Source organism: Ictalurus punctatus, chromosome 9, assembly GCF_001660625.3.
Source record: "Ictalurus punctatus breed USDA103 chromosome 9, Coco_2.0, whole genome shotgun sequence".
Classification (NCBI taxonomy): domain Eukaryota; kingdom Metazoa; phylum Chordata; class Actinopteri; order Siluriformes; family Ictaluridae; genus Ictalurus; species Ictalurus punctatus.
The window spans coordinates 17,474,576-17,502,396 of record NC_030424.2 but is presented as its reverse complement, the minus strand read 5'-3'; the positions used below and the strand labels follow the sequence as shown (position 1 = coordinate 17,502,396).

General features: G+C 39.2%; 1 protein-coding gene and 1 pseudogene across 1 annotated transcript; one reads left to right on the top strand and one right to left on the bottom strand.

Annotated features, from left to right (window-relative positions):
• The first annotated feature begins 1,348 nt into the window (after positions 1–1,348).
• LOC100304695 (NK-lysin type 2) lies at positions 1,349–2,456 on the top strand. The gene is given in 5 exon segments (NM_001200218.1): positions 1,349–1,437; positions 1,537–1,601; positions 1,784–1,906; positions 1,995–2,152; positions 2,280–2,456. Coding segments are annotated over 5 exon segments (390 nt in total). The 5' UTR covers positions 1,349–1,394; the 3' UTR covers positions 2,281–2,456.
• A 1,669-nt stretch (positions 2,457–4,125) lies between these two features.
• On the bottom strand, positions 4,126–27,821 carry LOC108269578 (tonsoku-like protein; annotated as a pseudogene).

Genomic DNA, 27,821 nt, shown 5'->3' with positions numbered 1-27,821 from the left:
TTCATTTTGTAGGAGAAGAAGTCCACTATGGCGGAAAATCTAATTAATTGGAAATTGACTTCATAGGCTGCGTTAAACTCATCTTCACTCAGGTAATCCAGGGATACCTGGCTTTTAAATTGGACACACGGTTCAAAAGTTACAACCATGTACTTTCAAATTAGTACTTTCAAATTTGTCCCGATGGTGGCACAAGAGCATTGGCAGTACTTGGTTCCAAATTTGGTCAGAATGTTCCTTAGAACCTCTCCAATTAGTGTGCCAAATTTCACAACTTTTTACTAGATGGTTCTGTGGGCTGCCTCAGACACTCTAGCCAGAAGACGTAGATGATGATGATAATAATAATAATAATAATAATAATAATAATAATAATAATAATAAGTAGAAAAGGTAGAATAACAATAGGATGCCTATGCACCTTCAGTGCTTGGCCCCCTAATAATATCAATAATAATAACAATAATAATGATAAAGAAAGCCACAGGGCATCTAAGATATCTGAAAGTTGAATTGGCTGAGAATCAATTTAAGAGTTCATTCAACCCTTTATACCCAGCCTAAACTTAATTCTAGCCTAATCTCTGCAAAATAACTTACTTTGGATCTAGCCAGTTTTCTTTATCTGTCTTCAAAAAGTCAAAGCTCTCTTTTCACCTGACTATACCCTACTTCTGAAGCAAGACACGGCAAAACAAACCTACTTCCGACATAGCAGCACGGTAGGCATCCTACCCAGTGTGTATTTCTTTCTCATGTTTATAGTGTTCCTGGGGATAGGTCTGGAATCCACCCTGACCAAAATAAAGTGATTACTTAGATGAATGAATGGATAATACCTGCATCTAGTATCCAGTTCAAAGCAACTTAAGTAATCATTATCAAATTTAATGACATGAATTCTATGCATGTTTTCATCTGGTATTCTTAAATAACACTGCAAGAGGCGGGGTAATAGTTATAATAAAATAGAAATTAAGCAAATAAATAATATATATAAATAAAAATTACTGGACCTTTATTTACTAAAAAATATAGATATGTAAATAAATACACATAATAAATACTGCATAAAAATTAAACAAATTGCATTTAAACAAGATAGAGATGTAATTTATCATCCTAAAATAATATTACTTTGAGGGTGCACTGATAAATATTGAGTATGACACTGGGCATATTAGCATATTTCCGGATCAGAACATGAGCAATAATGAGCAGGCATTTTGAGTTACAGAACAGGATATATACAGTTTTGGGTTGTGGTCACAGAAGGGGCAAACTTACTGTAGGAAGTCAACCAGTATATATAAAGCCCACCAGTAGGTGTTGCATTAAAACAGACTCTTCTACTCTCTGGAAATCACATATCTTTTCCATCTTTAACCATCACTATGTTCTGGAACCTCCTCGTTGCTTCTTTCTTCATAGGCTCAGGTATGATTTATCAGACAATTCTAGTCAAACAATTTTATTCAATGTGGTTATATAAAATCTATGTTAAAAGTATATTGCTTTGTTCACTCTGATTCTCAGCCTGTGCAATGCACATGGAATACTTGAGAGTTGACTCTGCTGAGGAACTCCTTGATGGGACTTTGGTATGTTATTTAAATTGCAAATAATATATATCTTTTGCATTGTACAAAGAGCCTAAAAGACTATGAACGCCTCCAAACTGTACACATCTCTAATTGTAATACGCAAATATAAAATGTTTTACCCAGGCTACATTTGTTTGTAGTATTTGCAAGTTGCTCAGTAATATTTGGTCACTTCTCAGGATTCTGCTGATAAGGATGAGGATTTGCCGATGTCTGAGATTCAACTGTTCCCTGGTGCCTGTTGGGCTTGTAAGTGGGCCATGAACAACGTGAAAAAACATCTTGGCATTAATCCAACTGTGGTGCGTGACAAACACGATACTATATAGATAAAAACTCAAAGCAACTGCTGCCATGAACATTTTTCACACAGTTTGTGCATTACCACAGGACATGATTAAAGCACAATTGGCGGAAGTCTGCAATTCAATCGGATTCCTGCGAGGTCTCTGCAAGACAATCATTAATAAGTACTTGGATACCTTGGTGGAGGAACTTTCTACCACAGATAATCCAGCAACAATCTGTGTTAATATTGGTATTTGCTAGTAAGTTACAAAAGCTTGCTCTGATTAAATACTTCCATTTACTCACTATCTTAGTTTTAAGAGTAATTTAATGCCAACTAACTATAACTGTAACTTTAATCCTATATCTTTCATTCAAAAATTACAGGTCATTGGGCATGTTGGAATTGTTCCAAGCTTTTCCACAACACCACAAGCAGATCTGAAGGAGAACTCCACGAGAAGAAATTAATAAAAGAGGAAATAATAAATGTTTGAAATATAACATGCTTTCAAATCATGATAAATTCAGTGATTTTGTGCTAATAAACATATTTGAAATCAACAATTCTCTCTCACATTCTATATGCACAAAACAGTTAATGATATTTGAGCCTGTTAGGAATCTTGAGTTCTTGAATGTTGTTCCAGATTTATACAAACTTTTCTAACAAAACAGGTTATGAATCACAACTTTTTTTTTTTTTTTTTTTTGCTGGTGCAAACCACACCTTCAAATATGGAGAGTGATAGTGGAACTGTAATAAGGTAGAACTCGGCTGGGGTTTCGGATGGCTGCTTCTTAGCACTAGATCAGGGGTGTCCAATCTTATCCAGAAAGGGCCGGTGTGGGTGCAGGTTTTCATTCCAACAAGCAGAAGCCACACCTGAATCTATTGAAAGCCAAGATCAACTGATTAAACAGATGGAATCAGGTGTGGCTCCTGCTTGGTTGGAATGAAAACCTGCACCCACACCGGCCCTTTCTGGATAAGATTGGACACCCCTGCACTAGATAGTCAGCCATTCAGGAGCTGTATATTAGAGAGGACGCAGGGAGGTGCAGATGTGGAATCTCCATCATGAGGAACAAAATGGAGAGATGAGAACCTTTAGGAAGTACACTTGAAGGAAACTCCAGTTTCAGGCATGGTCTTTCTCTTAAAATCATAACTATATTTGTAGATAACATGGTGTGTGTTTTTGTGCGTGTGAACATGAGTCATGTGTTGGGAGAGGTGCAAATGTTGAGACATTCAACACACTGCATTCTCATATGGTTTGAACCGTACCACAGAACACAAATAGAAACTGACACCGTGTGGTACTGTATGGGTTGTTTACATGAGAAAAAAAGTATAGTTTTTGTTATGAAGTCCAGTTTGAGTCTGCTGTTTTCAATTCAGGTTAACTTGCGGCTGACTTACTATATCACTGGCACACATTCATATAGTTTCGTATTTATTAGTACATTTCCTATACAGGATCCTCATCATTATTAATATAAATGCAAAAATGAATATCACTCTGCATCATGTGCAGCTCTGCTGAGCTCTTCTGTCAACTCACTGTCTATTTTTTAAGGCCGAAAGTTGCTTATAGACAGGGCTGCAGAAGGAACAGAGGCTGCTTCTCATAAACAGTGGATGGGCACAAACACCGTTACTGCTTCTGCAACACACATGTACATTCTGACTGACACTGAACACCAAATCATCAGATTTGCAGTGCTAGTTAGTGTGGAACAGGAGCAACACTAAGCAGGCACTTAGAGTTACGGGACAGGATACGGCCTGGCCAGCTCCGCCACAGTATTCAATTCAATTCAATTCAATGTTATTTGTATAGCACTTTTTACAGCAGACATTGTCTCAAAGCAACTTTACAGAAACATATAAACACGGTATACAGATTTTAAATGTGCGAATTTATCGCAATTGAGAAAGCCGGTGGCAACAGTGGCAAGGAAAAACTCCCTAAGATGTTAAGAGGAAGAAACCTTGAGAGGAACCAGACTCAGAAGGGAAACCATCCTCATCTGGGTAACAACAGATAGTGTGAAAAAGTTCATTATGGTTTTATATGAAGTCTGTTTGGCCTTAGAAGCAGCCGTAGTCCCAGCATTCTGGAATTGGAGCAGATGAGAGCTCCATCCAGAGGTAGGGCATCCAAAACGGATCAGGCAGGTCCGGAGAGCAGAAAGGATCAGGATCTCAAGTATCTCCATAAAATCGTGTGTGGCTCAACAGAAGGAGAGAGGGAGAGAAGAGATTGTTAGGACTATGCTTAGCATAACAGAAAGTCTAGTCATGGTAGGTAAACAAATTTGAGTAAACAAATACGTTTTAAGCCTAGACTTAAACACTGAGACTGTGTCTGAGTCCCGAACACTAATTGGAAGGCTATTCCATAACTGTGGGGCTCTATAAGAGAAAACTCTTCCCCCTGCTGTAGCCTTCGCTATTCGGGGTACCGTCAAATAGCCTGCATCTTTTGATCTGAGTAAGCTTGGTGGATCATAGAAAACCAAAAGGTCGCTTAGATACTGTGGCACGAGACCGTTTAGTGCTTTATAAGTTAATAATAGTATATTATAATCAATGTGAGATTTTACTGGGAGCCAATGCAGTGTTGATAAGATCGGGGTGATGTGGTCATATCTTCTGGTTCTAGTTAGGACTCTAGCAGCTGCATTCTGGACTAACTGGAGTTTGTTTATGCACCTACTGGAACATCCAGACAGTAAGGCATTACAGTAATCTAGTCTAGAGGTGACGAAAGCATGAACTAATATTTCTGCATCATGTAGTGACAATATAGTTCTTATTTTAGAAATATTTCTGAGATGAAAGAAGGCTATCCTAGTCATATTATCTACATAAGCCTCAAATGATAGACTGGAATCAACAATCACTCCAAGGTCTTTTACTGCTGTACATGACGTAACAGAGAGTCCATCCAGAGTTACTATGTGATCAGAATGCTTACTTCTAGCTACATGCGGTCCTAATACAAGTACTTCTGTCTTATCAGAATTAAGTAATAGGACGTTAATAAGCATCCAACATCTAATGTCCTTTACACCTTCCTCAACTTTAATAAGCTGCTGTCTGTCCTCTGGCTTCGTTGAAACATACAGCTGTGTATCATCAACATAACAGTGGAAGCTAATTCCATGATTAGAAATAATTTGACCTAGAGGTAGCATGTATAAAGTAAAAAGCAGTGGGCCTAAAACAGAACCTTGTGGAACACCAAATTTAACTTCGGTATGTTTGGAGAAGTCGCCATTTACATCTACGAACTGATACCGATCGGTCAAATAAGACCTGAGCCAGGAGAGGACCGTTCCCTTAATGCCAACCACATTTTCTAATCTATCAAGGAGAATAGTATGATCTATAGTATCAAAAGCTGCACTAAGGTCAAGTAACACAAGCAGCGAGACACAAGCCTGATCAGAGGCCAGTAGTAGGTCATTTACCACTTTAACTAACACTGTCTCTGTGCTATGATGAGGTCTAAATCCTGACTGATACATATCATGAATGTTATTCCTATGCAAGTACGAGCATAGCTGCTGTGCTACAACCTTTTCTAAGATCTTGGAGGTGACTGAATGTAAATGTAATCTACTATTAAGGTGGAGACATAGACTTTTCTAGCATCACTAAGAGATTTTCTATAGTTCAGTAGGCTCTCCTTCCATGCTATTTGAAATACTACCAATTTGGTTTGATGCCATTATGTTCTAATTGTCGAGTGGTCTGTTTTAAGGTACATGATTGATCGTTATACCAGGGTGCTAATTATCTCCTGATCCAGCTTCTCAAGCCTTTGAGAGCACAGCCGCAGATCCTGAACGCGCTCGGCCAGGCTGTCCAAACCCACCGCGTCCCATGGCCCACACACCTGGCAACCTGACAGAGATCCATGCGCTGAGATGTTTCATCAGACAGACACTCACAAGTAGGGCAGCAACTAATGATTATTTTTATATTAAATTATAAATTATTCAAGGATAGCTAAAACACAAAGAGGCATGGTAACTGCAAATTCTCTGTATTCAAGTTCATGCAGATGCTTCAAAACAAGGACTTTTCAAGCACCAAATTCCTGTTTTCAAAATAACATGATTTTTAATATTTTCCTTCTGTTTTGGGAGTGTAATGTATTCAGTGATTTTGTGCTAATAAACATATTTGAAATCAACAATTCTCTCTCATATTCTATATGCACAAAACAGTTAATGCTATTTGAGTCTGTAAGGAGTCTTGAGTTCTTGAATGTTGTTCCAGATTTATACAAACTTTTCTAACAAAAGACTTTATGAATCACAGCTTCTTTTTTTGCTGGTGCAGACCACACCTTCAAATACGGAGAGTGTTAGTGGAACTGTAATAAGGTAGAACTCAGAGAACTTGGGCTGGGGTTTTGGATGGCTGCTTCTTTGCACTAGATAGTCAGCCATTCAGGAGCTGTATATTAGAGAGGACACAGGGAGGTGCAGATGTGGAATCTCCATCATGAGGAACAAAATGGAGAGATGGAAGGAAGTTTACTTGAAGGAAAATACAGCTTCAGGCATGGTCTTTCTCTTAAAATAATAACTTGTTTAATAGTAATTTGTAGATAACATGGCGTATGTGTGTGTGCGGGTGAACATGAGTCATGTGTTGGGAGAGGTGCAAATGCTGAGTCATTCAACACACTGCATTCTCATATGGTTTAAACTGTACCACAGAACACAAATAGAAACTGACACTGTGTGGTACTGTATGGGTTGTTTACATGAGAAAAAAAAGTGTAGTTTTTGTTATGAAGTCCAGTTTGAGTCTGCTGTTTTCAAATCAGGTTAATTTGCAGCTGAATTAATATATCACTGGCACACATTCATATAGCTTTTTTTTATTTATAAGTACATTTGCTATACAGGATCCTCATCATTATTAATATAAATGCAAAAATGAATATCACTCTGCATCATGTGCAGCTCTGCTGAGCTCTTCTGTCAACTCACTGTCTATTTTTTCATGCTGAAATATTGCTTAAAGACAGAGCTGCTTTAGGAACAGAGGCTGCTTCTCATAAACAGTGGATGGGCACAAACACCGTTACTGCTTCTGCAACACACATGTATATTATGACTGACACTGAACACCAGATCACCAGATTTAAATACATCTTACACAAATATATTTGTCCAGTAAAATAAGTGATCAGACATGAAGTGAGGGGAAAAAAAGAGTGCATCAGACACAGGAAAACACCAGCATTGGTGTTGGCTCAGTTCAGTTCTCCAGCACAGCATGTCTGCACCAATGCTGCAGTGCTAGTTAGTGTGGAACAGGAGCAACACTAAGCAGGCACTTGGAGTTACGGGACAGGATACGGCCTGGCCAGCTCCGCCGCAGTATCTCCTGATCCAGCTTGTTAAGCCTTTGAGAGCACAGCCGCAGATCCTGAACGCGCTCGGCCAGGCTGTCCAAACCCACCGCGTCCCATGGCCCACACACCTGGCAACCTGACTGAGATCCATGCGCTGAGATGTTTCATCAGACAGACACTCACAAATAGGGCAGTAACTAATGATTATTTTTATATTAAATTATTCAAGGATAGCTAAAATGCAAAGAGGCATGGTAACTGTGCAAATTCTCTGTATTCAAGTCCATGCAGATGCTTCAAAACAAGGACTTTTCAAGCATCAAATTACTGTTTTCAAAATAACATGATTTTTAATGTTTTCCTTCTGTTTTAGGAGTGTAATGTATGCAGTGATTTTGTTCTAATAAACATATTTGAAATCAACAATTCTCTCTCATATTCTATATGCACAAAACAGTTAATGCTATTTGAGTCTGTAAGGAGTCTTGAGTTCTTGAATGTTGTTCCAGATTTATACAAACTTTTCTAACAAAACAGGTTATGAATCACAACTTTTTTTTTTTGCTGGTGCAGACCACACCTTCTAATACGGAGAGTGATAGTGGAACTGTAATAAGGTAGAACTCAGAGAACTTGGGCTGGGGTTTTGGATGGCTGCTTCTTTGCACTAGACAGTCAGCCATTTAGGAGCTGTATATTAAAGAGGACACAGAGAGGTGCAGATGTGGAATCTCCATCACGTGAAGGAAAGTCCAGCTTCAGGCATGGTCTTTCTCTTAAAATTATAACTATATTTGTATATAACATGGCGTGTGTGTGTGTGTGTGCATGTGTGAACATAAGTCATGTGTTGGGAGAGTTGCACATTCAACACACAGCATTCTCATATGGTTTGAACTGTACCATAGAACACAAATAGAAACTGACACCGTGTGGCACTGTATGGGTTGTTTACATGAGGAAAAAAAAGTGTAGTTTTTGTTATGAAGTCCAGTTTGAGTCTGCTGTTTTCAAATCAAGGATAGCTTAAACACAAAGAGGCATGGTAACTGTGCAAATTCTCCATATTCAAGTTCATGCAGATGCATCAAAACAAGGACTTTTCAAGCACCAAAATCCTGTTTTCAAAAACTTCAAGGGGTCATAACATGATTTTTAATGTTTTCCTTCTGTTTGGGTGTGTAATGTATCTGTTTGTGCATGTATGAGCGCTGCAAAGTCCAAAAGCTCATATTTTCCCCCAAAGGGATTTATTCTATCTAATAGAACACTGCTCCAGACCTGCCTGAAACGCATCGCTCCAAGTCATGATTTGCTTCCGTAATTTCTGTGTTTTGGTATGAAAGCAAAACCTTTTTGTTTAGCCTTCTGAAAATGGGCGAAATCAGTGTTTACCGTTTATTTATAATGCTGCTCCTGAGCAGTACAACCCAAACGTTTACATGTGCACAGCACATTTTATGGAGGACAGCTTCCTGAACATGAATAAGGCAGGCTATACACGAAGGCTACTCCTGAAACGTGGGGCGGTTCCCACTTTGCTCGGACAATCTTGCGCTTCTGAATCAGAACCTGGAAGTGTGTTTGATTATTTTATGAAGTATCTGCTACTGACTGTCCAAATGTGGAGTTTTGTGTTGTGGCTCAGGGGTAGACCTCTGCTAACGTGCTAGCTAAAGTTTGCTAAGTTGCCTCATTTTTTAAGTGTTTGTTTGTATGTCGGTGGTCTGACAGAGATGTTGATTGTAACTGCTGTTGTGATTATATCTTGAAACGGTTTATATCAATTGAATCACAAGAATCTTCGCTTTCCTAAGATATACTGCATGAGTATCCATATATACACAGTAGCTGTGTACATAGCATAGACTGCTGTGTACATAGCATATTCATCAGAATTTACATCGTATCTGAAAAGTAGGAGAGTTACAAAATAAAAATTTACCACTGTGAAATGTTCTGCTCAAGCTGTGTTTGCAAACTTGTTGCCGCTTGATCATTCAGATATTCTGCATAATCAGGCTCAAACTGATACAGTAAAACCGAGGACATGTTGCTTAGGAGCTTAAAATTGCTTTAGAAGCCTTGGAGGCTAAAGCTAAAGCTAAGCGGCGTTACTTTTCTGACGCACTCATGAGGCTTTCGGCCAATCATAACACAACGGGTCAGCTGGCCAATCATAGCACTCTGTACTTTTCGGAAGGAGGAGCTTTGGTGAAATCGGAGCCTTTCAGGCAGCCTGGGAATAGAGGTACTGCAATAATGTACATTATTTGACAAATAATGCATTTTTTGAACATTAAAGCATGTTAACCTATTTTATTACACCGAATAAACAAAAATAATAAACATTTAAAAATCATGATTATGACTCCTTTAACATGTTCACCAGACGATGCCTCATTTCCAGGATTTCCAACATTTTCCAGGAATCACAAATTATTTCATCATTCAGCCATGAAGTCTGGCCAGTATGTGTGAAGTGCAATGTGTCCTGTACTGATTAGGGGAATAAATATATTACTAACTGTTATTCTGTTTCCCATAGAGCTATGCGTTTGTCTCTGATATGATTTAATGGGCATGCACACATGGAAAAAAGGAAATCTTCTGTTATACTGGTGATGTTCCTAGTTTACATCTGCGTGGAGGCCTATGTTCAATTAAACAAATCTTGTCATCCTATCCATATTACATTACGGCTGCAAAAAACATGAATTTTAATAATCTGAAAAATTATTTAGTTATTATATCATGAAAAGTAAAAGGATATATCATCAATGATAATCCATGCGACTTAATGGACAAATAATAAATGCTTTCCTAAGATATATTACATTAATCTTCATGAGCCAAAATGTGCCCTTATTAAACTGACATTTATTTGTTCATTTTCAGTAATTACTTTATGGTTAGGTTTGTGACGGATAAGGAGCTTATCTAGAACACTGTTCACAAGGTGAGAGAATTCCTCCCAGATGAGACACCAGCCCACTACAGGGGCACCATGCACATTCACATACTCATTTACACTTTACCACAGCCAGGCCAACTACTGGAATGTTTCTGGACAATGGGAACCAGAGAACCTGGAGGCCACTGAGCAAAATACCCAAGCAGACACAAGGCGAACAAGTAAACCTCCACACAGATAGTAACCTGGGCTCAAAATTGAACTGGTGACCCTGGTACCGTGAGGCACCAACACTTTTTGTTATGACACCATGCCACCCACACTTGAACATGTTTCTGTTAAGTAAACAACAAATCAAATGTAAAAAAATAGTCCATATATAACAATGTACCAGACAATATAATGCTATCACAAAGACATAAAAAATCTCAGTTGACTAACCTTGAAGGTTAAGATAAGTCAACGGTTGTCGTGCTTCGCCAAGAGCACTGAGGAGGCTCTGAAGTCCAGCTGAAGTCACAGAGGGATTAGCTGACAGGTCCAGAGACACAAGGGATGGACAAAGAGCAAGACACCTACAATGTCAACAGACGATTTCTGATTAATTGCAGTATATTCCTATACACAGAGAATCTTACAGTCACTGACAATCTGCACTTACTCACACTAGCTACCTGATTTTACACACTGAACCAGTCCCCAGAGGGAAAAACCAGAATCAGTTTGAATAGAACTAGGAAAACGTCACAAGAGATACAGTCTCCTCCAAAAGTATTGGAACAGCAATGCCAATTCTATTGTTTTTTGCAGTACACTGAAGACATTTGGGTTTGAGCTCAAACGTTGTACAACCCCAACTGGGATACTGTGGGACACTACCAACATTTACTTTTCCAGCCTTTTGTTGACCCATCAGATTCAAACTGACCTTATTTTTTTCTTCAAATGGTACATTTACTAAGTTTAAACATTTGATATGTTTTCTATGTTCTATTGTGAATAACATATGGGTTTATGAGATTTGCAAATCATATGAATATCAATATGAATGCATGTATAAGAATGAATATGAGACAACAGACCAGAGTTTCAGCTTTCGTTTCCTCATATTTACATCCAGATGTGTTAAACAACTTAGAACATGGCACCTTTTGTTTTAACTCATGCATTGTTTCGATCAAAAATATCTGAACACGTGACTGATGATTCTTGCTGCCCAGGTGTGCCCTGTTAAGCTGATTATTTAAAGAATTAGTAGCTGAATGTCTTCTCTTGGTCTGAGCCCTAGGTTTTGACTGTGAATAATGCATTTTTTGTTAAAAAGGATAAAACAAAATGAAGACCAGAGAGCTGTCTATGGGAGAAAAGCAAGTCATTTTGAAGCTGGGAACAGTTGAGAAACTCTATCAGAGGCATTGCAGAAGCATTGGGTATAGCCAATACAACAATTTGGAATGGCCTGAAAAAGAAAGAAACAACTGGTGTACTAACAACCAGACATGGAACAGGTCGTCCAAGGAAAACAACAGCAGCTGATGACAGAAATATTCTGAGATTTATGAAGAAAAACCCCAAAACCACAGTGACCTCCCCAACAGTCTTCACAATGCAGGGGTAAAGGTACCACAATCTACCGTTCGAAGAAGACTTCACATGAAGAACTATAGAGGTCATACCACAAAATACAAACCACTCATGAGCAGTAAGCATCAGAAGTTCAGTTTAGAATTTGCAAAGAAATACAGAGGTGAGTCACAAAATTTCTGGTGAAAAGGCCAAAGTATGGAGAAAGAATGTATCTGTTCATGATCCAAAACATAGAAGCTCATCAGTCAGGCATGGTGGAGGTAGTGTCATGGCTCAGGCTTGCATGACTGCTTCTGGAATGAGCTCACTAATCTTTATTGATGATGTAACTCACAACCGCAGAATGAATTCAGAAGTTTACAGAAACAATCTGTCTTCCAGTTTACAGAAATTTACATCATGCAGCCAATGCAGACAATGACCTAAAAAAGCACTGCCAACACAACAAAGGACTTCATCAGGGGGAAAAAAGAGAAGTCAATCATCAGACCTTAACCCAGTTGAGCATGCTGTTCACCTTCTGGAGAAAAGACTGAAGGGAGAAAGCCCCAAAACAAACCATAACTCAAAGAGTTTGGTGATATTAGTGGGTCACCGGCCAGATGCACTTATTGCATGCAAGAGATATGCAACCAAATACTAAGTGTTATTTAATTTAAGAATATTTGGTCCTACACTTTTGCTCACCTATAAATTAGGTGGCCTGTCACCAAAGGTGCCACATTTTAAGTTGTTTAAAATGTAAATAGAATTTGCCCTATAATTCTTTTGTTTTTGCTGTACACTGTCACCTGGCCTTCAAATCAAAAGATGAATATGAGACGATATATGAAAATTCCAGCCTAGTTCACAGAGTTCATTGCATTTCACGGTAACAAAAAACACCTCAGCACAAATAAGAATGAATATAAGAGGTAGGCTTTGGGTAGAACACATAAGACTTCACCTTGTGAAAGATCTGACACTTTGATCAGTCAGGCCATTTGCAGCTAGGCCCAGATGTGCAAGTGAGCAGTCACCCTGAAATACAAACACACACGCACACACACGCACGCACACACACACATGAGCACACATATGTGCCCATGCATGCATGTTCACACAGACAGACACACACAGGTTACATTGGTTTGTACACAGCAAAGTAAAAACATTTCAGAAACATTTACTTAAATGTATTGAGAATAATTAAACCAATAATATAAAACTAAATTTGATAAACTGACAACTAAATACATGAATAGAATGAAATGCAGTGCTGCATGACACAGACTGATGAAGGCATATTAATCAGTTTCCCACAACTGGTCACACTCACTGGGCCAGAAAGAAGCAAGATGCAGATCTAAATGTGTAAAGCCTGCTTTAACCACTACCTAACACTTAGTGTGCAAAGTTCTCAAGAACAGCTCATGCAAACATCACACACTGCCCACATTTCTGTTCTATCAGTGTCACCTACCTATATATCTAAAGCCTAAGGAAAATATGACTTCTAAGGAAATTACTTCCTTATGGTCAGTATTGTCTCTTTATAAAGCTGAACAATTACTTTATAAGATAGTCAATGTACAAGACTTTTTCAATAACACATTATCATAGAAATGTGACCTTGGCCTCAAATGACACTTTTTTTTTGTAGAAGTCAGACTACATAATATTGCTTGCAATGGCCCAGATAAGCAACTAACATGACTGAATCGTGACAACAGTTTTGATTTAATGCTTAAACATTTATAATTCATGTATGATTATAAATAAAACAATTTGAAGTGGTTGTTTTGTTTCTTAGAGGAGCTTCACATTCTAAATGAATGTCTTTAAATATTTCGTTCCAATCGTGTCATCAGTTTGCTAAACAGACAAAATGTAATCAAAATTAAATTTCTATGCAAGTCTCTGGCATGATGATCTGCCGTCATCTAAATAAATTACATACAGTAAATGCTTCTACAGCATATATATCCATGTTTTATTCCTTACATTTATCGTCTCTGTCACAGTAAAGTAGTAAAGTACGCAGTTTGGTCTGCTGAAACACTTTGCTGAGTTCACATCTGGCCAGTTGTTGAGCCCCGATACATAGCAACATACTATCATTTAAATTATACAAATATTTAAGTCAGCTCTCTGAATCCTTAGCATTGTACAGATGCATAAGGAAAAAGTTATTACTTACTATGTTGAGGTTGAGGTCACTGGCTCATTTGTCACTTCCTGAATGAGTCACTGTTGTGCTCTTGGAGGAGTTTTGGAAGGTTGGCCACTTCTGGGAAGGTTCACTACTGTGCTGAGTTTTTCCATTTGGAGATAATGGCTCTCACTGTGGTTCTTTTTAAATAGCTTTGTAACTCTTCCCAGACTGATGTATTTCAATCACAATTTCACACAGGACCCGTTGGTATTTGATAACTTTCTTGCTTCAATAAATAACATTATCATTTAAAAACTGTATTTTGTGTTTACTCAGGATGCTTTTATTTTATCTTAGATTTTGTTTTAATTTCTGAAACAATTAAGCATTCTAAATTGTTTAAGATATACACAAAACAGAAGAAATCAGGACCAGCAAATACCTCTTCACAGCGCTCTATATACACACACATGTGTGTGTGTGTACTATGGGAGGAGATGTACCTGTGTTAGAAGTTTGGTGAGGAGGTCCAGAGCAGGCTGATCTGAGGGAGCTTTACATATAGCATTAAGCTCAAAGTGTGTGAGGTGGTGTAGTGGCAACGTCTTTAAAACCAACTCAAATCCTGTGGATCCCAATGTATTCTGGGAAAGACACACTGACCGTAAGTGACCCGTACCTATAAAGCAAACAATGTCACAGAAGTGGTACATAAGGGAAGGTAAGACAATGTACTGTTTTGTTGTGTGCTTGTAGTTTTACAGAAGATTCATCAATCATCGTCAGTAACCGCTTTATTTTGGGCAGGGTCACAGTGCATCCTGAGCCTATCCCAGGAACACTAGGCATGAGGCAGGAATACACACAGGACAGCATGCTAGTACACACACCCATTCACACCTTGCCTCACTGGGGGTGAATTAGACTGGCTAAAACAGAGGAAACCCACATGGACATGAGGAAAAACAAGGCCGGTAGGTAAATTTGCATTTGCTGTCTAAGCTCTTAAACTTGGAACAGTCTTCCTCGTATACAATTCTATAATATTTTTTTAAATAATATATAATACAAAGTGTAATTTCCCCCCTATTATTGTTATTTTGAACTTGTTCCATAATCATACATGTATTTCAAGGCAACATTATTCAAATTTAAAGACTGTGCCTTAAATGATTAGGCTAAATAAAATATTCATGTCATCACCGCTGCTACTGCTGTCTGACATGCACCTGGAATGTGGGGCACATAATTCTCTTGTACAGCTAAGAAAAACAGTTGTGATTTTGTATTTTTCCTCTTCCCTCCGAAATTAATTTCTGAACAGCCACTGCGAGCACAAAAAAATTGCAACAACGAGTTGTCTCAGAGAGTGATTCGTTCATTTTTGTCCGCTTAGGCGCTGTAACATCCCCATAGGTTCTGTAACAGAAACAGAAATGATTAGTTCACGTCTCGAGTCATTCGTTCTTCTGGTAACCGCTGCATAGACAATGTACCATGCAGTACTGGAAATGGGATGAACGAACGACTCGAACCCGAAGACTCGAGACGTGAACTAATTATTTCTGTTTCCGGGGAACAGACGTGACAAATGTGACAAAAGAAAGAAGGACTCGGATCGGGAGGTGAACTAACCGACTGCATAGCCTGAAGACCTAATGATAAACTATTAATTAATCATTTCTGTTTCTCATCATTTGGTCTTGATTGCATTATCCTATAGTTTATTTTATAGTTTATTAAGTACTAGATGTGTTGGGGGAATTTAACATGTAATATTTTAATTATATTCTGCTGAAATGAACGAAGTGTCTTGAAAAAAGATTTGTTCATTTTGCTGAACGAGATTCAAAGATCTGAGTAGGTAAAATGATCCGAACATCCCATCACTAATATATAGCGATTTACGAAAACTACCTTTGCATGGCGATCTGCTGTGAATTCTGGATAGCGGGAAAATGTTGAGCAGTAGGGTACCAGACCTACAGGCCGTTCCATAGGATAATTTTTTCCAAGTTCATGCAGATCATATAAAACAAGGCTGTGGGTTGTAACGCTTACTTTTGATTAGCTTAAGGTTTTTTGGACTATTAGGTAAACATGATAGAGTTATGCAGTTAGATTCCCACTTTAAACTTCATGCTCTCTCTGTACGTAAGAAGAGGTAGAGCTTGTATTAAATATTAAATGGAAATATTAGCCTACAATATACCTTAGAGAAACTAAATACGTCTCACCAGTATATTGTATGACAACATATGGAGGAGAAGCTAACTAAAAGTAGCGACGCTACTAACTTCACTACATTCAGGGGTATGACAGGAAATCCTCTACTTTAAAAATAGTAGCTTTCCCAGTAACGAGTTACTGTTTCAAACGTATAGCGATGTAGTGAGACCAAGCGTTGCGTTTTTTGTTTGTTTGTCTAATTATAACTCATCCACCCCGCCCACGTGCCTCCCAGGAATTAATAGCCTCATGTAGCTCACTTGAACAGGAAGTGACCGTCTGATGGACAAGTAAAGCAACCAATCACAGTCTGTTACAGTGCATCCCGAAAGTATTCACAGCGCTTCACTTTTTCCACATTTTATTATGTTACAGCCTTATTCCAAAATGGATTAAGTTCATTATTTTCCTCAAAATTCTACAACCAGGACCCCATAATGACAACGTGCAGTAAGTGTTCCAGAAGCCAAACTTTATAGCACGTCAGGAAGACCTTTGGGGCTGATAAACCACAAGAATGTGCATGTCATGATAGTAGTAACAGCCATCATTTGTGCACTCCAACAAGCTTTAATAAAACATGCCCTTAAATTTAAACTCTATTGTTCTTCTGTAAGTATTTTTTGGAGAACTAGAATATCACTGATTGTAACATTACTGCACTGGATCATCCTGCCCGAATGCACATCCAAGCAGCTCTCTCATTCTAATAAAGACCACTGTATTTTAAAAACACAGAAAGGCGACAGCAACTGAAAAGACATTTACCTTCTAAAGTAATTTTATATTACATCCAAACTATTCTAAATTTTATTCAATTATTTCAACATTCAAAACTGGTGTAGCTTAGTCAGAGACTTAGTCTGAGCATGTTCTCATAACTACCTGACTGGAATTCCTTAAAAGTGTAGAATTATTAACTATGCATATTCTGAGCAAACTGACCTGATCTGATCTGATAAGATCAGTACTGTCCTTAACATGCATCATCGTCGTTTCTGCCTACACTTCATGGATGAGCCTGTTGAATTCTTTCCCCCATTATTACACTCTACACTACTTTGTACATTTTTGCATGCATGTCAGAAAAACAATATAGATAACACACTTAAAAAAAAATAAAAATTCTAGGACATGTATGAAGCATGTCTTTCGGGGAAGACAAGATACTTCTTGATAAACCATTTTGTGGGTGAGTACTGATGAAATGTGGTTAGTGTACGTTGGAAAATGCTTCATTCTCTCAGTGGTTTCATTTTGATAAAAGTTGTGGTTAACAAGAACCACATTGAAGACTTTTTCTCAAGGCTACTACAATTACTAACATAAAAACAAATGTCATATTCTTAATGACGTACATATTTTTATTTGTAAGCTGTGATCTTGCACTTTCTGTATTTAAAGCTGTCATAGAGAAAACTGAAAATTCTAATTTGACCAATGATGTCACCAAGGTTTTGTCAAAATAATTACATTAGCTAAAACCCAGATGACTTCTTATTGAATATACACTGCAATAAATAAATTTTAAAAGATGCTATTAAAGCATGAATAATTGTGGGGGTGGGGGACTCTATGAATTGAGATATAAAACAAAGTGTGTTTTGAGGACAGTGTTGATCAGTTCCTGACCAAAATTCTTTTTGTCACAACAAATTTATCATCATTAATAAGTTTAGATCTTATAAATTCTAATAACTGGCTTGACAATAAGTGATAAAGGGTCAGCTGTTTATGGGAAGCCTCAAAATTTGAGCTCAAATATGGAATCTGTTCAGTTGGGTGTTCTACAAATGAACAGTATCATAAAGAGCTGTGGTCTTGTTTCTCAATGTAACTACAGCCCAGAAGTCACATACTGCTTTTATCACAAGAGAAACAACACCACAGCTCTGTTTATGACACATATGTAAAACACCCAACTGAACACTGTCAGTCCATATTTGGATAAAATCTATTCATGCATACCAATGATACACCAGTACCAACATGATAGATCAGGTTGGTACGTCAAATCTGGCCCTTGAGGTCCACTGCCCTGCAGAGTTTACCTCCAACCCTAATCAAACACTGCTGAACAAGCTAATCAAGATCTTCAGGATTACTAGAAAATTACAGCCAGGTGAGTTTGGAGGTTGGAGCTAAACTCTGCAGATTTGAAGAACCCTGTGATAGATCATGCTTCACTGTTGTTAATATCAAATCTAGTAACGTTTTAGACCTCACTGACAAGCATAAGCTATTGTATGTCAATCATAAAGCCAGCTTGGTTGCCTCTGCCAGCGAGCAGTTTCCGACTGCACAGCTGGTAAAATTATTATGGTGTCCCATACTTCCACCTGGACCAGTAGAAATGTTCCTGTCTTTTTAGCGTTCTGTACGATTCAATTGCTAATCTTTAAAAATGGTAAATCGTGAAGACTGAAACATCATCATCATCATCATCATCATCATCATCATTGTAGCCCAAGCCTAATCTGATGATACTAAAATGCTACTAATTATTTTTCTAGGTCATTAGGATTACCAATTTTGAAAAATAAAGCTAGTGACCCCTGTCATTTCTAATTGTAGAAATCTATATAAAATCACATAACCTTCCTAATAACATACAAGACTGGGAGGTGAAAATATTAGCAGCACTCAGAAAGAGTAAAAAGTACCGGAAAGGCATGTTGAGTCCTTCCCTCCAGTGCACTAGCTGCCTTCTTTATGCATTCTCCTGTGATCTGATTGGCTGAGATACTATGAAGATGAAGGTGGGGCACGGTGCTTGCTGCAGAGATGAGCTCAGGGAGGAGGTCATCATTAAGATGGTTGCCGGAAAGGCTGAGCTCTGTGAGGCTGCTCTGGAGTTTGAGGGCACGCAGGAGGGGAGACAGACTTGCAGGAGCCAGACTAAGACCACAAACACACACGTAAGGAGAGCCGTCCTGCACCTCACATAGCCGCAACACTCTCCTATTCTCTTCTACAACAAGTACGCACAAACAAAGGGAAGGGAATAAACAAACACGCACAAAATGCAACCCTGTTCTTGGCATAACCTCCAATTTAGACCAATTGTGCAGGAAAGATGATACTGAACTAGCAAGAAAGGCACTCACCCACGTCTAAACTCTTACAAGTTTTCTTACAGTATCTCACAAAAGTGAGTACACCCCTCACATTTTTGTAAATATTTTATTTTACAACACTGAAGAAATGCCACTTTGCTACAATGTAAAGTAGTAAGTGTACAGCTTGTATAACAGTGTAAATTTGCTGTCCCCTCAAAATAACTCAACACACAGCCATTAATGTCTAAACTGCTTGCAACAAAAGTAGAAGACAGTAGGTCTTCTGTGGGATCCAACCAGACAGGCTAGCCTTTGCTCCTCGTGCATCAATGAGTCTTAGGCACAGATGACCCCATAATAATAATAATAATAATAATAATAATAATAATTATTATTATTATTATTATTATTATTGTTATTATTATTATTATTATTATAGTATTACCTTAATAATAGTCCAATTCTTCTAACTAGTTTGTATGCCTGAAATACCCTTAAAATATACTTTAAACAGGAAGGAAAATATTGAAGTATAACTGTTTCAGATGTTGACCTTGTTGTGCCCTTAATATGTGACCTAAAATCTAATTATTTCATCTGCTGTTTACAACGATAATTCCATATAAATTCTACAAACATTCAACCACTAGCACCAATGAGAATCTTGGACGGACGCACACACATCCCGAATAAAATAATGCCACCACCTCCTAGTGGCAGAGACATAAAAAGCAGCCATTACTTTTAAAGAACAATGGCTCATAACCTAATTAAATAGCCTATAGTAAACTTTCTACATACAGTACATATCAACTTATTATTGTGGATGGCAAACATAAGAATGTAGGCTCTAATCTACATTCCTACAATATCTCTAACATATTAAGTAAGTATTATCATTCTCTGCCATTGTGTATTGAAAGTTGGTATTTTTAAAAAAAATCAGAAACACATTCTTTCCCTAAATTTAGAATAGGTCTTAATGACTGAATTTCTCACACAGGGGATCAATAAAGGTACATCTTAACTAAAGTCCATATGAGCCATGACCAAAACATGCAAATAGCATACTAATGACTATGCACAACTAAGAAGACTATGCAAGACTATTAATAAATGACTATTTGTTAGCGAGGGTATTGATAATGGTGTTACAATGTCTCTAATTAGGGCCATTACCACAGGACGCCATGTGCTTTGAGTAATACTCCAGTTACTATACATAATCCAGGGTTTCCATTGTGAGGATAAAATTATTGGTGCGAAAAAAAGACTATTGTGTGGATATGGTCTTAATTATATAAGGTTTCACAGAGCTTCCACTAGAGAGATTAGCTGACTAGTCACTAATTAGTTGGCCACAGCTACTAGTTAGTTTCTAAAATCTGTACTTTTTAACATAGCAATTTACAAAACAGTGTTTAACGTCAAAGAACGAGATAACAAGGGACTCTCTCACCACTGCCTGTGTGCTGTACTGCTGAGGAGGGCCATCAGCAGGAGTAATGATGGGACTGGGTGACCTGGTGACCTCGCCTCTGCCCACCATCACCATATCGGGCAGTTGGCTCATCTTCACTTGTCGAGCCTTGTTATTCTTTTTCAGAGACAGACTCCTGCCGGAGGATGACTGACCTGCATAAGAACTATAATTACAAAGCGCTTAGAGACACAACAAGAAGCCTGAAAATATACCTCCGTTCCTTTACAGTCACACCACAGTTTCACATGTTTTGAGCAGATACATGCAGAATAAATCTGAAAAACTGAAGTTTCATTATTTCAAAAAGACCAGATGCACTTAGTGATAAGTAATTTTCATTAATAATATCATCACATTTGTTCCACACCTCTAGCAGACGACTCGAATGATCCAGATGCACGATTCTGATTTCTAGATGCCACACTGTCCCATTCTGAGACAACCCTTCGTTTCTTTTTTGGCTGAGCGCACCCCAAGTCATCTTCCAGCCAGTCGTCTTGCATGTAATGCTCCTCGGGGACTAAAGCTGACACATGATTGGTTGACACCGCTGGTGTGCTGCTGAAGGCTGGTTCTGACAGGCTCTGAGAGAGAAGACGGGACTTTGCACTGCCCAGGTTTTGAATGGCCCTATGGTATTCCTCTCTGCCAGAGCGAGGCTGTGAGGACAACTCTGTCTCTCTACCTCCAGGTGGAGCAGGGATATCCTGAGTGTCACATACTTCTTGTGGGGATCGAGAGACGTCTGGAAAGCAAAGTCTTGGCCGCACGGGGCGCAGTGGGCTGATGTCAGAGTCCGAGTGCTCAGAGGAGCTGCTCTCATTCTGCGAGAGTAAGTGGAGAAAAGGAAGAAAAACGTACAAACAGTAAGTTTCCTGACCTTCTCTAATGTGTGGCACAGACTGCTGACCCCAGAAACTCCCACCACCCACAACAGTACAAAACTCTCTCAACCATTAAAATTCCAACTGAATCAATAATAAACATTAAAAATAAAAGAAACCAGCAATGCACATGCTACAATGAGGCTTCAGAAAGAGCCCATATTAAATATAGAAGTAGCTGCCTATTAGTTAATGACAAAACAAAACCTATGCTGGACAAGCTCGATACAAAGCAGAGGGCTGTTACCACTCCAGCATTTTCCTATAACAGCACATCCTAGAGTTTTCTTTTTTATTCATCTTATAACACAGCTATTTACTAACAAGCACAATTTTTCAAGTTACATTTAATATTGTGCAATGTTGGCGAAACAAGTTAGACTCTCCCATGCTGAAATCATAAAGGGACAGCTTCACCTCTGATTGTTTCAATGCGCTGCTTCCATAAATGTTAATAAACGTCTCCTTGACAGAAGAACTGTGCAAGTTGTAACTACAGAAATGATAAAATATTACAACAAGAACATTAATATAAAACTAGTATTTGCAACTGGAACTACCATCAGAGCTGTGCTGTTACAGGAAATTAACAGATTCCTACCAATCAGAATTGAGAATAGACCAGCTGTGGTATAACACTGTATAATTTATGATGTTGCTGCCCCCTTCAGTCCACAAGGAGACACAAGTTGCCAGCATCTGTTTACATAAACCTATATAACTTGAGTGCCAGTCCAATCTAATAGCTTGGGCACATACAATCAGTGCAAACAGGAGCAATAGTTGCCTATTGAAACAATCAAAGACATTAATATCAGTGAAATCTCACCCCAAACAGAACATTCTCCTCAGACCCCCTGGGTCGGTGGCGGGGGCCAGTGGATCGCCTTGCTCTGGGAGGAGTACTGGCCTCTGGAGGAGTATGTGCATTGAGCAAGGCATGCTGGGATATGGGGAAGGGCTCACTCTGTTGTGACAGTGTCTCTGAGCACTCAGCGTCAAACAGCTGACTGTCCTGCAGAGGCTGTGGAGTCACAGGTGCAGCTGCTGATACAACACAGAGACAGAAAGTGTCATTACTGATTGATAAAAAGCCTAATGTCTAATCTGACATGTACAAACAGAAGGCCAGTGCCATATAAAACAATTCATAGTTAGTTTTACATTTTTAACACCATGCCTACTGAAATGATTAGTACAATGATTACATTAATTATATTATTAATATGTGTATTATATGTATATGTGACATGTGTAAGATCTGTGAAAGAAATTTAGCACGCTCTACTGAAGAAGGTAAAAACAAGTTTGCCAGCACAGTGACGCTCATGCCAAAATTACTAAAAGAAGTTAATGCTTACAATTGCAACTGACTGGCTGTTTTAATTCAGTATCATAAGGATCAATTTTCAGAAAATTTCTCTCTTGCATTATTATAAGTCCTCAACACTGTAAATGTGTTTCCTGAGACATAAATGAATCAAATCCCAATACATAAAGCTAAATTCTGTTAAATTACTGAAGAACTTCTCACCTGCTCCAGCCAGCGCTGTCTTCAGGAGTTTCTCAGTTTCTGAACAATCCTGCCGTGTTTCCTGGTCCAGTTCACGACCATACATCTTTAGCCAATGTTGCAAGGTGTGCATAGGTTTGTCACCCTGACAGACACACAGAATACACACATGAATATATCCATTAACACTGAAACAAAATCAAAGTCCAAAAGCTCTAAACATCAGATTGATCACACATAGTGTGTATATTGTGTGTGTGTGCGTATATATGTGTATATATGTATATGTATGTATATATATATATATATATATATATATATATATATATATATATATATATATGTGTGTGTGTGTGTGTGTGTGTGTGTATGTATGTGTGTGTGTGTGTGTGTATATATATATATATATATATATATATATATATATATATATATATATATATATATACATACACACACACACACACACACACACTATATAAATAAGTAATGCATTAAGAAGACCTAATCTATTATGTAGGTGCAGTCACTCTCTCCCCATCATATGACAGCTACCAACTGGGGAAGGTGAAGGCTAACGTGCTTCCTCTGAGACATGCAGCCAACCAACTGAATATATCCAAACTGTTGTACCTGCTGCATCAGAGGGCAGTGTGACATGGGAAAGACAGTATACCATTCCTCCCAAGCCAAACAATTTTCTCCAGGGGCTCCTGGCCAGGTTTAGCTGTAGCATTGTCGGGATTTGAAATAGCAATCTCCAGACAATAAGGTGAATGTCACTCTGTCACGATTCCCCCTTGAAGCAGCGTGCTCTAAGTGCGAATGCGCGAGCACCTGCTTTTCCGTTGTTGACTGTAATGACATCTGGACACGTGTGTTTTGTTTATGTTTCTGTCATGTCTCCTCCCTGTTCTGTTATTGGCTGAGATTTCACGTGGGTCTGAATTGCTCTCAGCTGCTAGCAGTTTAGACGCTGATCATGTCCGCATATATACCGCGCGCCTCCCAGCACACAGGGCGGAAGATTGATACTTTAGTTCGGTTCGGTTCGGTTCGGTTCGGTTCGGTTCGGTTCGGTTCGTAAAGAAAAGAAAAGAAAAGAAAAGAAAAGAAAAGAAAAGAAAAGAAAAGAAAAGAAAAGAAAACATAGTCACGGTCCATGTTTAGGGTTAGTTTAGCTCGTATCATAGTCATAGTCACAGTCACGTCCATGTTTAGAGTTAGTTCGCGACCTAGATTCCTGCCTAGCCCCGTGTATGCCTGTTTGCCAATCGCCTGACCTCTTGCATGTTTATGGATTACGTTTTGGATTTGTATGCCTGTCTGTCTTTCAAATAAACAACTGTTCATCCTGCACTTGCATCCGTCCTATCTCTGCTCCGTCACGATTCGTGACAGAATAGCGACGTCCTCGGCGGAGCATGAAGGCAGAGCGACGTCCTCGGCGGAGCAGGGAAACAGCACTGTACTCAGCAGAGCAGGGAAGAGACATGACAGAAACATAAACAAAACACACGTGTCCAGATGTCATTACAGTCAGCAACGGAAAAGCAGGTGCTCGCGCATTCGCACTTAGAGCACGCTGCTTCAAGGGGGAATCGTGACACACTCAAGATTTGTGTGAATTATTTTTTTTTAATGAATTCTTCAGCCATAGGTTTTTGGAAATCTCTGTACTTCCACCATTTCATAAACAAGACTATTTTTTTTAGAGGTAAAAATATGTGATTATCTATTACATAAATCAGCTTTGGTAACAAATTCAGTCATGACCCTTAATTGGAGAATGCCATATACAGATGTCACTGTGTATTTGTTTTATATCTGACCTTGTTATTGCAGACGTTTACTGAAGCCCCACTCAGCACCAGCAGCCGTGCTACCTCAAAGTGCTCACAACTCATGGCATCTTGCATGGGCGTTACCCCTTCACAGTAACCACCACCAGGATCATTTATGTTTGCCCCTTTGTCCACCAGCAAGGACACAATCCCTAAAAGGTACAAAGGCGGTACAAAGGAGATCAGTTGTCAAAACAAGAAATTTCTAAACTGGTAAAAAAAAACAAAAAAAAAACAAGGTTAGCTACAGGTGAGGCTAACAGGAATGTATCTACCAGTTTATACAGATGAGGTTACAGTGAAAGAAAAAGACACAAGCATCTCAGTACCTAGATGGCCATGGTTGCAAGCTTCATGCAGTGGAGTCCAGCCACAGTGATCTTGAGGATTTAGTAGATGGCCCTGTTGTGGAAAAAGAACAGGCATTTCAGACATAGTCGCATCATCAGAGCTGAACTGTTGGCTTTCGGTGATGAGTTCAACTCACCTGCTCTACCAGGTACTGGACCTGCTTCATGTTGCCCTCAATGCAGGCTTGATTCAGTGCCGTTTCACCCTTCTCATTCCGCCGGTTCCGCTGAGTGTGTTTACAGATACACCCAGACACACACACGAGAAAAAGTAAGAACCAGAAGAGGCAGTTCTAAAGAAATATTGAGAAAGATATAAAAAGAATGATGAGACGCAGACATAAGAATATGCAAATAATATGTAAAACAGGTTTGAATAATCCACACTTACCCTGCCAGTTTTCCTCCTGCCAGTCACAAGCTTATTGTAACCCTCCAGATTATCATCTGCACAGAAAACAACAAAGCATATTACATATCAGCTACACATTCATGGCTATTACAAATCATCTTTTTTTGCTCTCTGTACCAGAATCTGAGAGCTGGATGTCACTGTCCAGAGGTTCACTATTCTGCAGCTCCTCTTCCTCCTCTTCTTCATCACTGTCTTCCAACCGGCAGCCCTCTACCTCACACAGCTCCAGGAGACCTCTGTGGCATCAGCGCCTGCTGAGCTAGCATGCTTTTGCGCCTGCAACCACACCCTCAGAACACGTCTCTGCAGCCAAGGACATGAAACACACAACCAAAGAAAACACAGAGATTATTCCTGCACTAAAATGCTAACAATCAGTTTGAATGGAGTTCTTGGCGTTCTGTACACACGTGCAATGTATGAAAGTGGAACATGAAGGAGAGTGAGGAACCTGGAGTTTGCTTTGAGCTGCTCTCTCAGCACAATTCAGAGCAGCAGTTTAACTTTGGTCCACCTCCTCCATGCTCATGCCATACTCCTCCTGACAGCTCGCTACGTTCAGCCACGTTTCACACTCCTGCCACACACGCATGAAACATACAATGAAAACAAATCTGATGAATGCTTGTAGTCTTCTATCTGTAAACAAGATAAAAGACCAGTGAATGTGTTTTATGGTACCTCTTTGGGATTGCCTTCCCTGAGCTTCAGCTCGTGTCTGTAGTGCTCTACAGCTTTGTTGGCTGTCGCAGGTCAGAATAAGTGGCCGCCAGAGAGACATGTATAACAGCCAGCTCTCGAGCAGGCTTCCCCAACTCTTCAGCACATGACAGCTGGAAACATAGATGTGAAATAGAAATACTACAGTATCTACTCAATACACCAAAACAATTGAAATAATGTACAAATAAACAGCAAGAGCACTGCATTAAACAAATAGTTCAGCCACAGAAAATGGTTCGCCAGGAGATTGCAATTTTGCACACCGGAGAAGAGATGATAAAGGTGATTCACATCCCAAATGGCTGCAGCTCAAACCACTGGAATGACATTGTATGTGACTACTAATTAAAGCTGTGATTGAAAAAAAATGGGAAATTTCCAGCTGACCCAGTGCTTGTTTATTGGTACTACATTATCTGTTGCAGAATTGCAGAACATGTTTTCAAGCATGGAAGATGTGTGGATGTTTCTGTCTCAGTACTGCTACCTTTCATTACTCAAAACAGTTTGAGACGCCTCTGCAGCACTTCTAAATAAAACGTTTTTGTGCATTACTTTCATTCTTAGGCCCAGGTATAGGAGTAAATTTTCTGATTTCTAATAATTACTTGCCATTTAAGACCGTTTTTATTACTCTGAGCAGCTATATACATACTGAGTCTGCTTCTTAAGGTTTTAACACTTATATTTAAAATTAATATACAATTTGATATATAAATCAGTCATTTGAATCACTTGTAAGGTACACCTTCAAGATTTGGGTGTTACGCCATAGTGAACTCGCAGCTGCAGCGCCGACAAGAACTACACTTCCCAGCCGCACCTGCGCCCGAGTACGCCAGAGTACTGATTGCGAAAACACCTGTGCTTCGCCCAAGTTTAAATAAGACCTCGTTAACAACAGCTCGGCGCGAAGTAAACGCTCAGTATCTTCAACGCTGTCGGTCTACCAAGCCATTTGTTTACGTATCGGATTTCCCTGGTTCACGGATTCTTTTCTTGTACCTGACCACGATTCTCTGGATTACCCCTTTTGGATTGTTTACGCTACGTTAACTGGACAGTGTCAGTCGTCACAGACTTCTCACGCCTGTGAATTCCGCGTCTCCCTGCTGCTGCTTCGCCCGCGCTTGTCTCCTTGCAATGTAACGTTACAGATTACTTAGCCTACTGTGGTAGCAGCGGGTATCCCGGACTGGCAAAGCATCTATTATGAACAAAACCGAGCGATAAATGCGCAGCAGGCTCCGATACTATACTTGACCCAGAGGTTGTAGCGCCTAAGCACTTCAGGGGGGCAAACCCCCCCCCCCGCTAACATCCCTTCTCCAGCGTTGTCCCACACGTATGCCCCACCAGCGCCAGCGGGGCCGGTAACAGCTGCGCTGGTGGTACACTGTCAGCCAT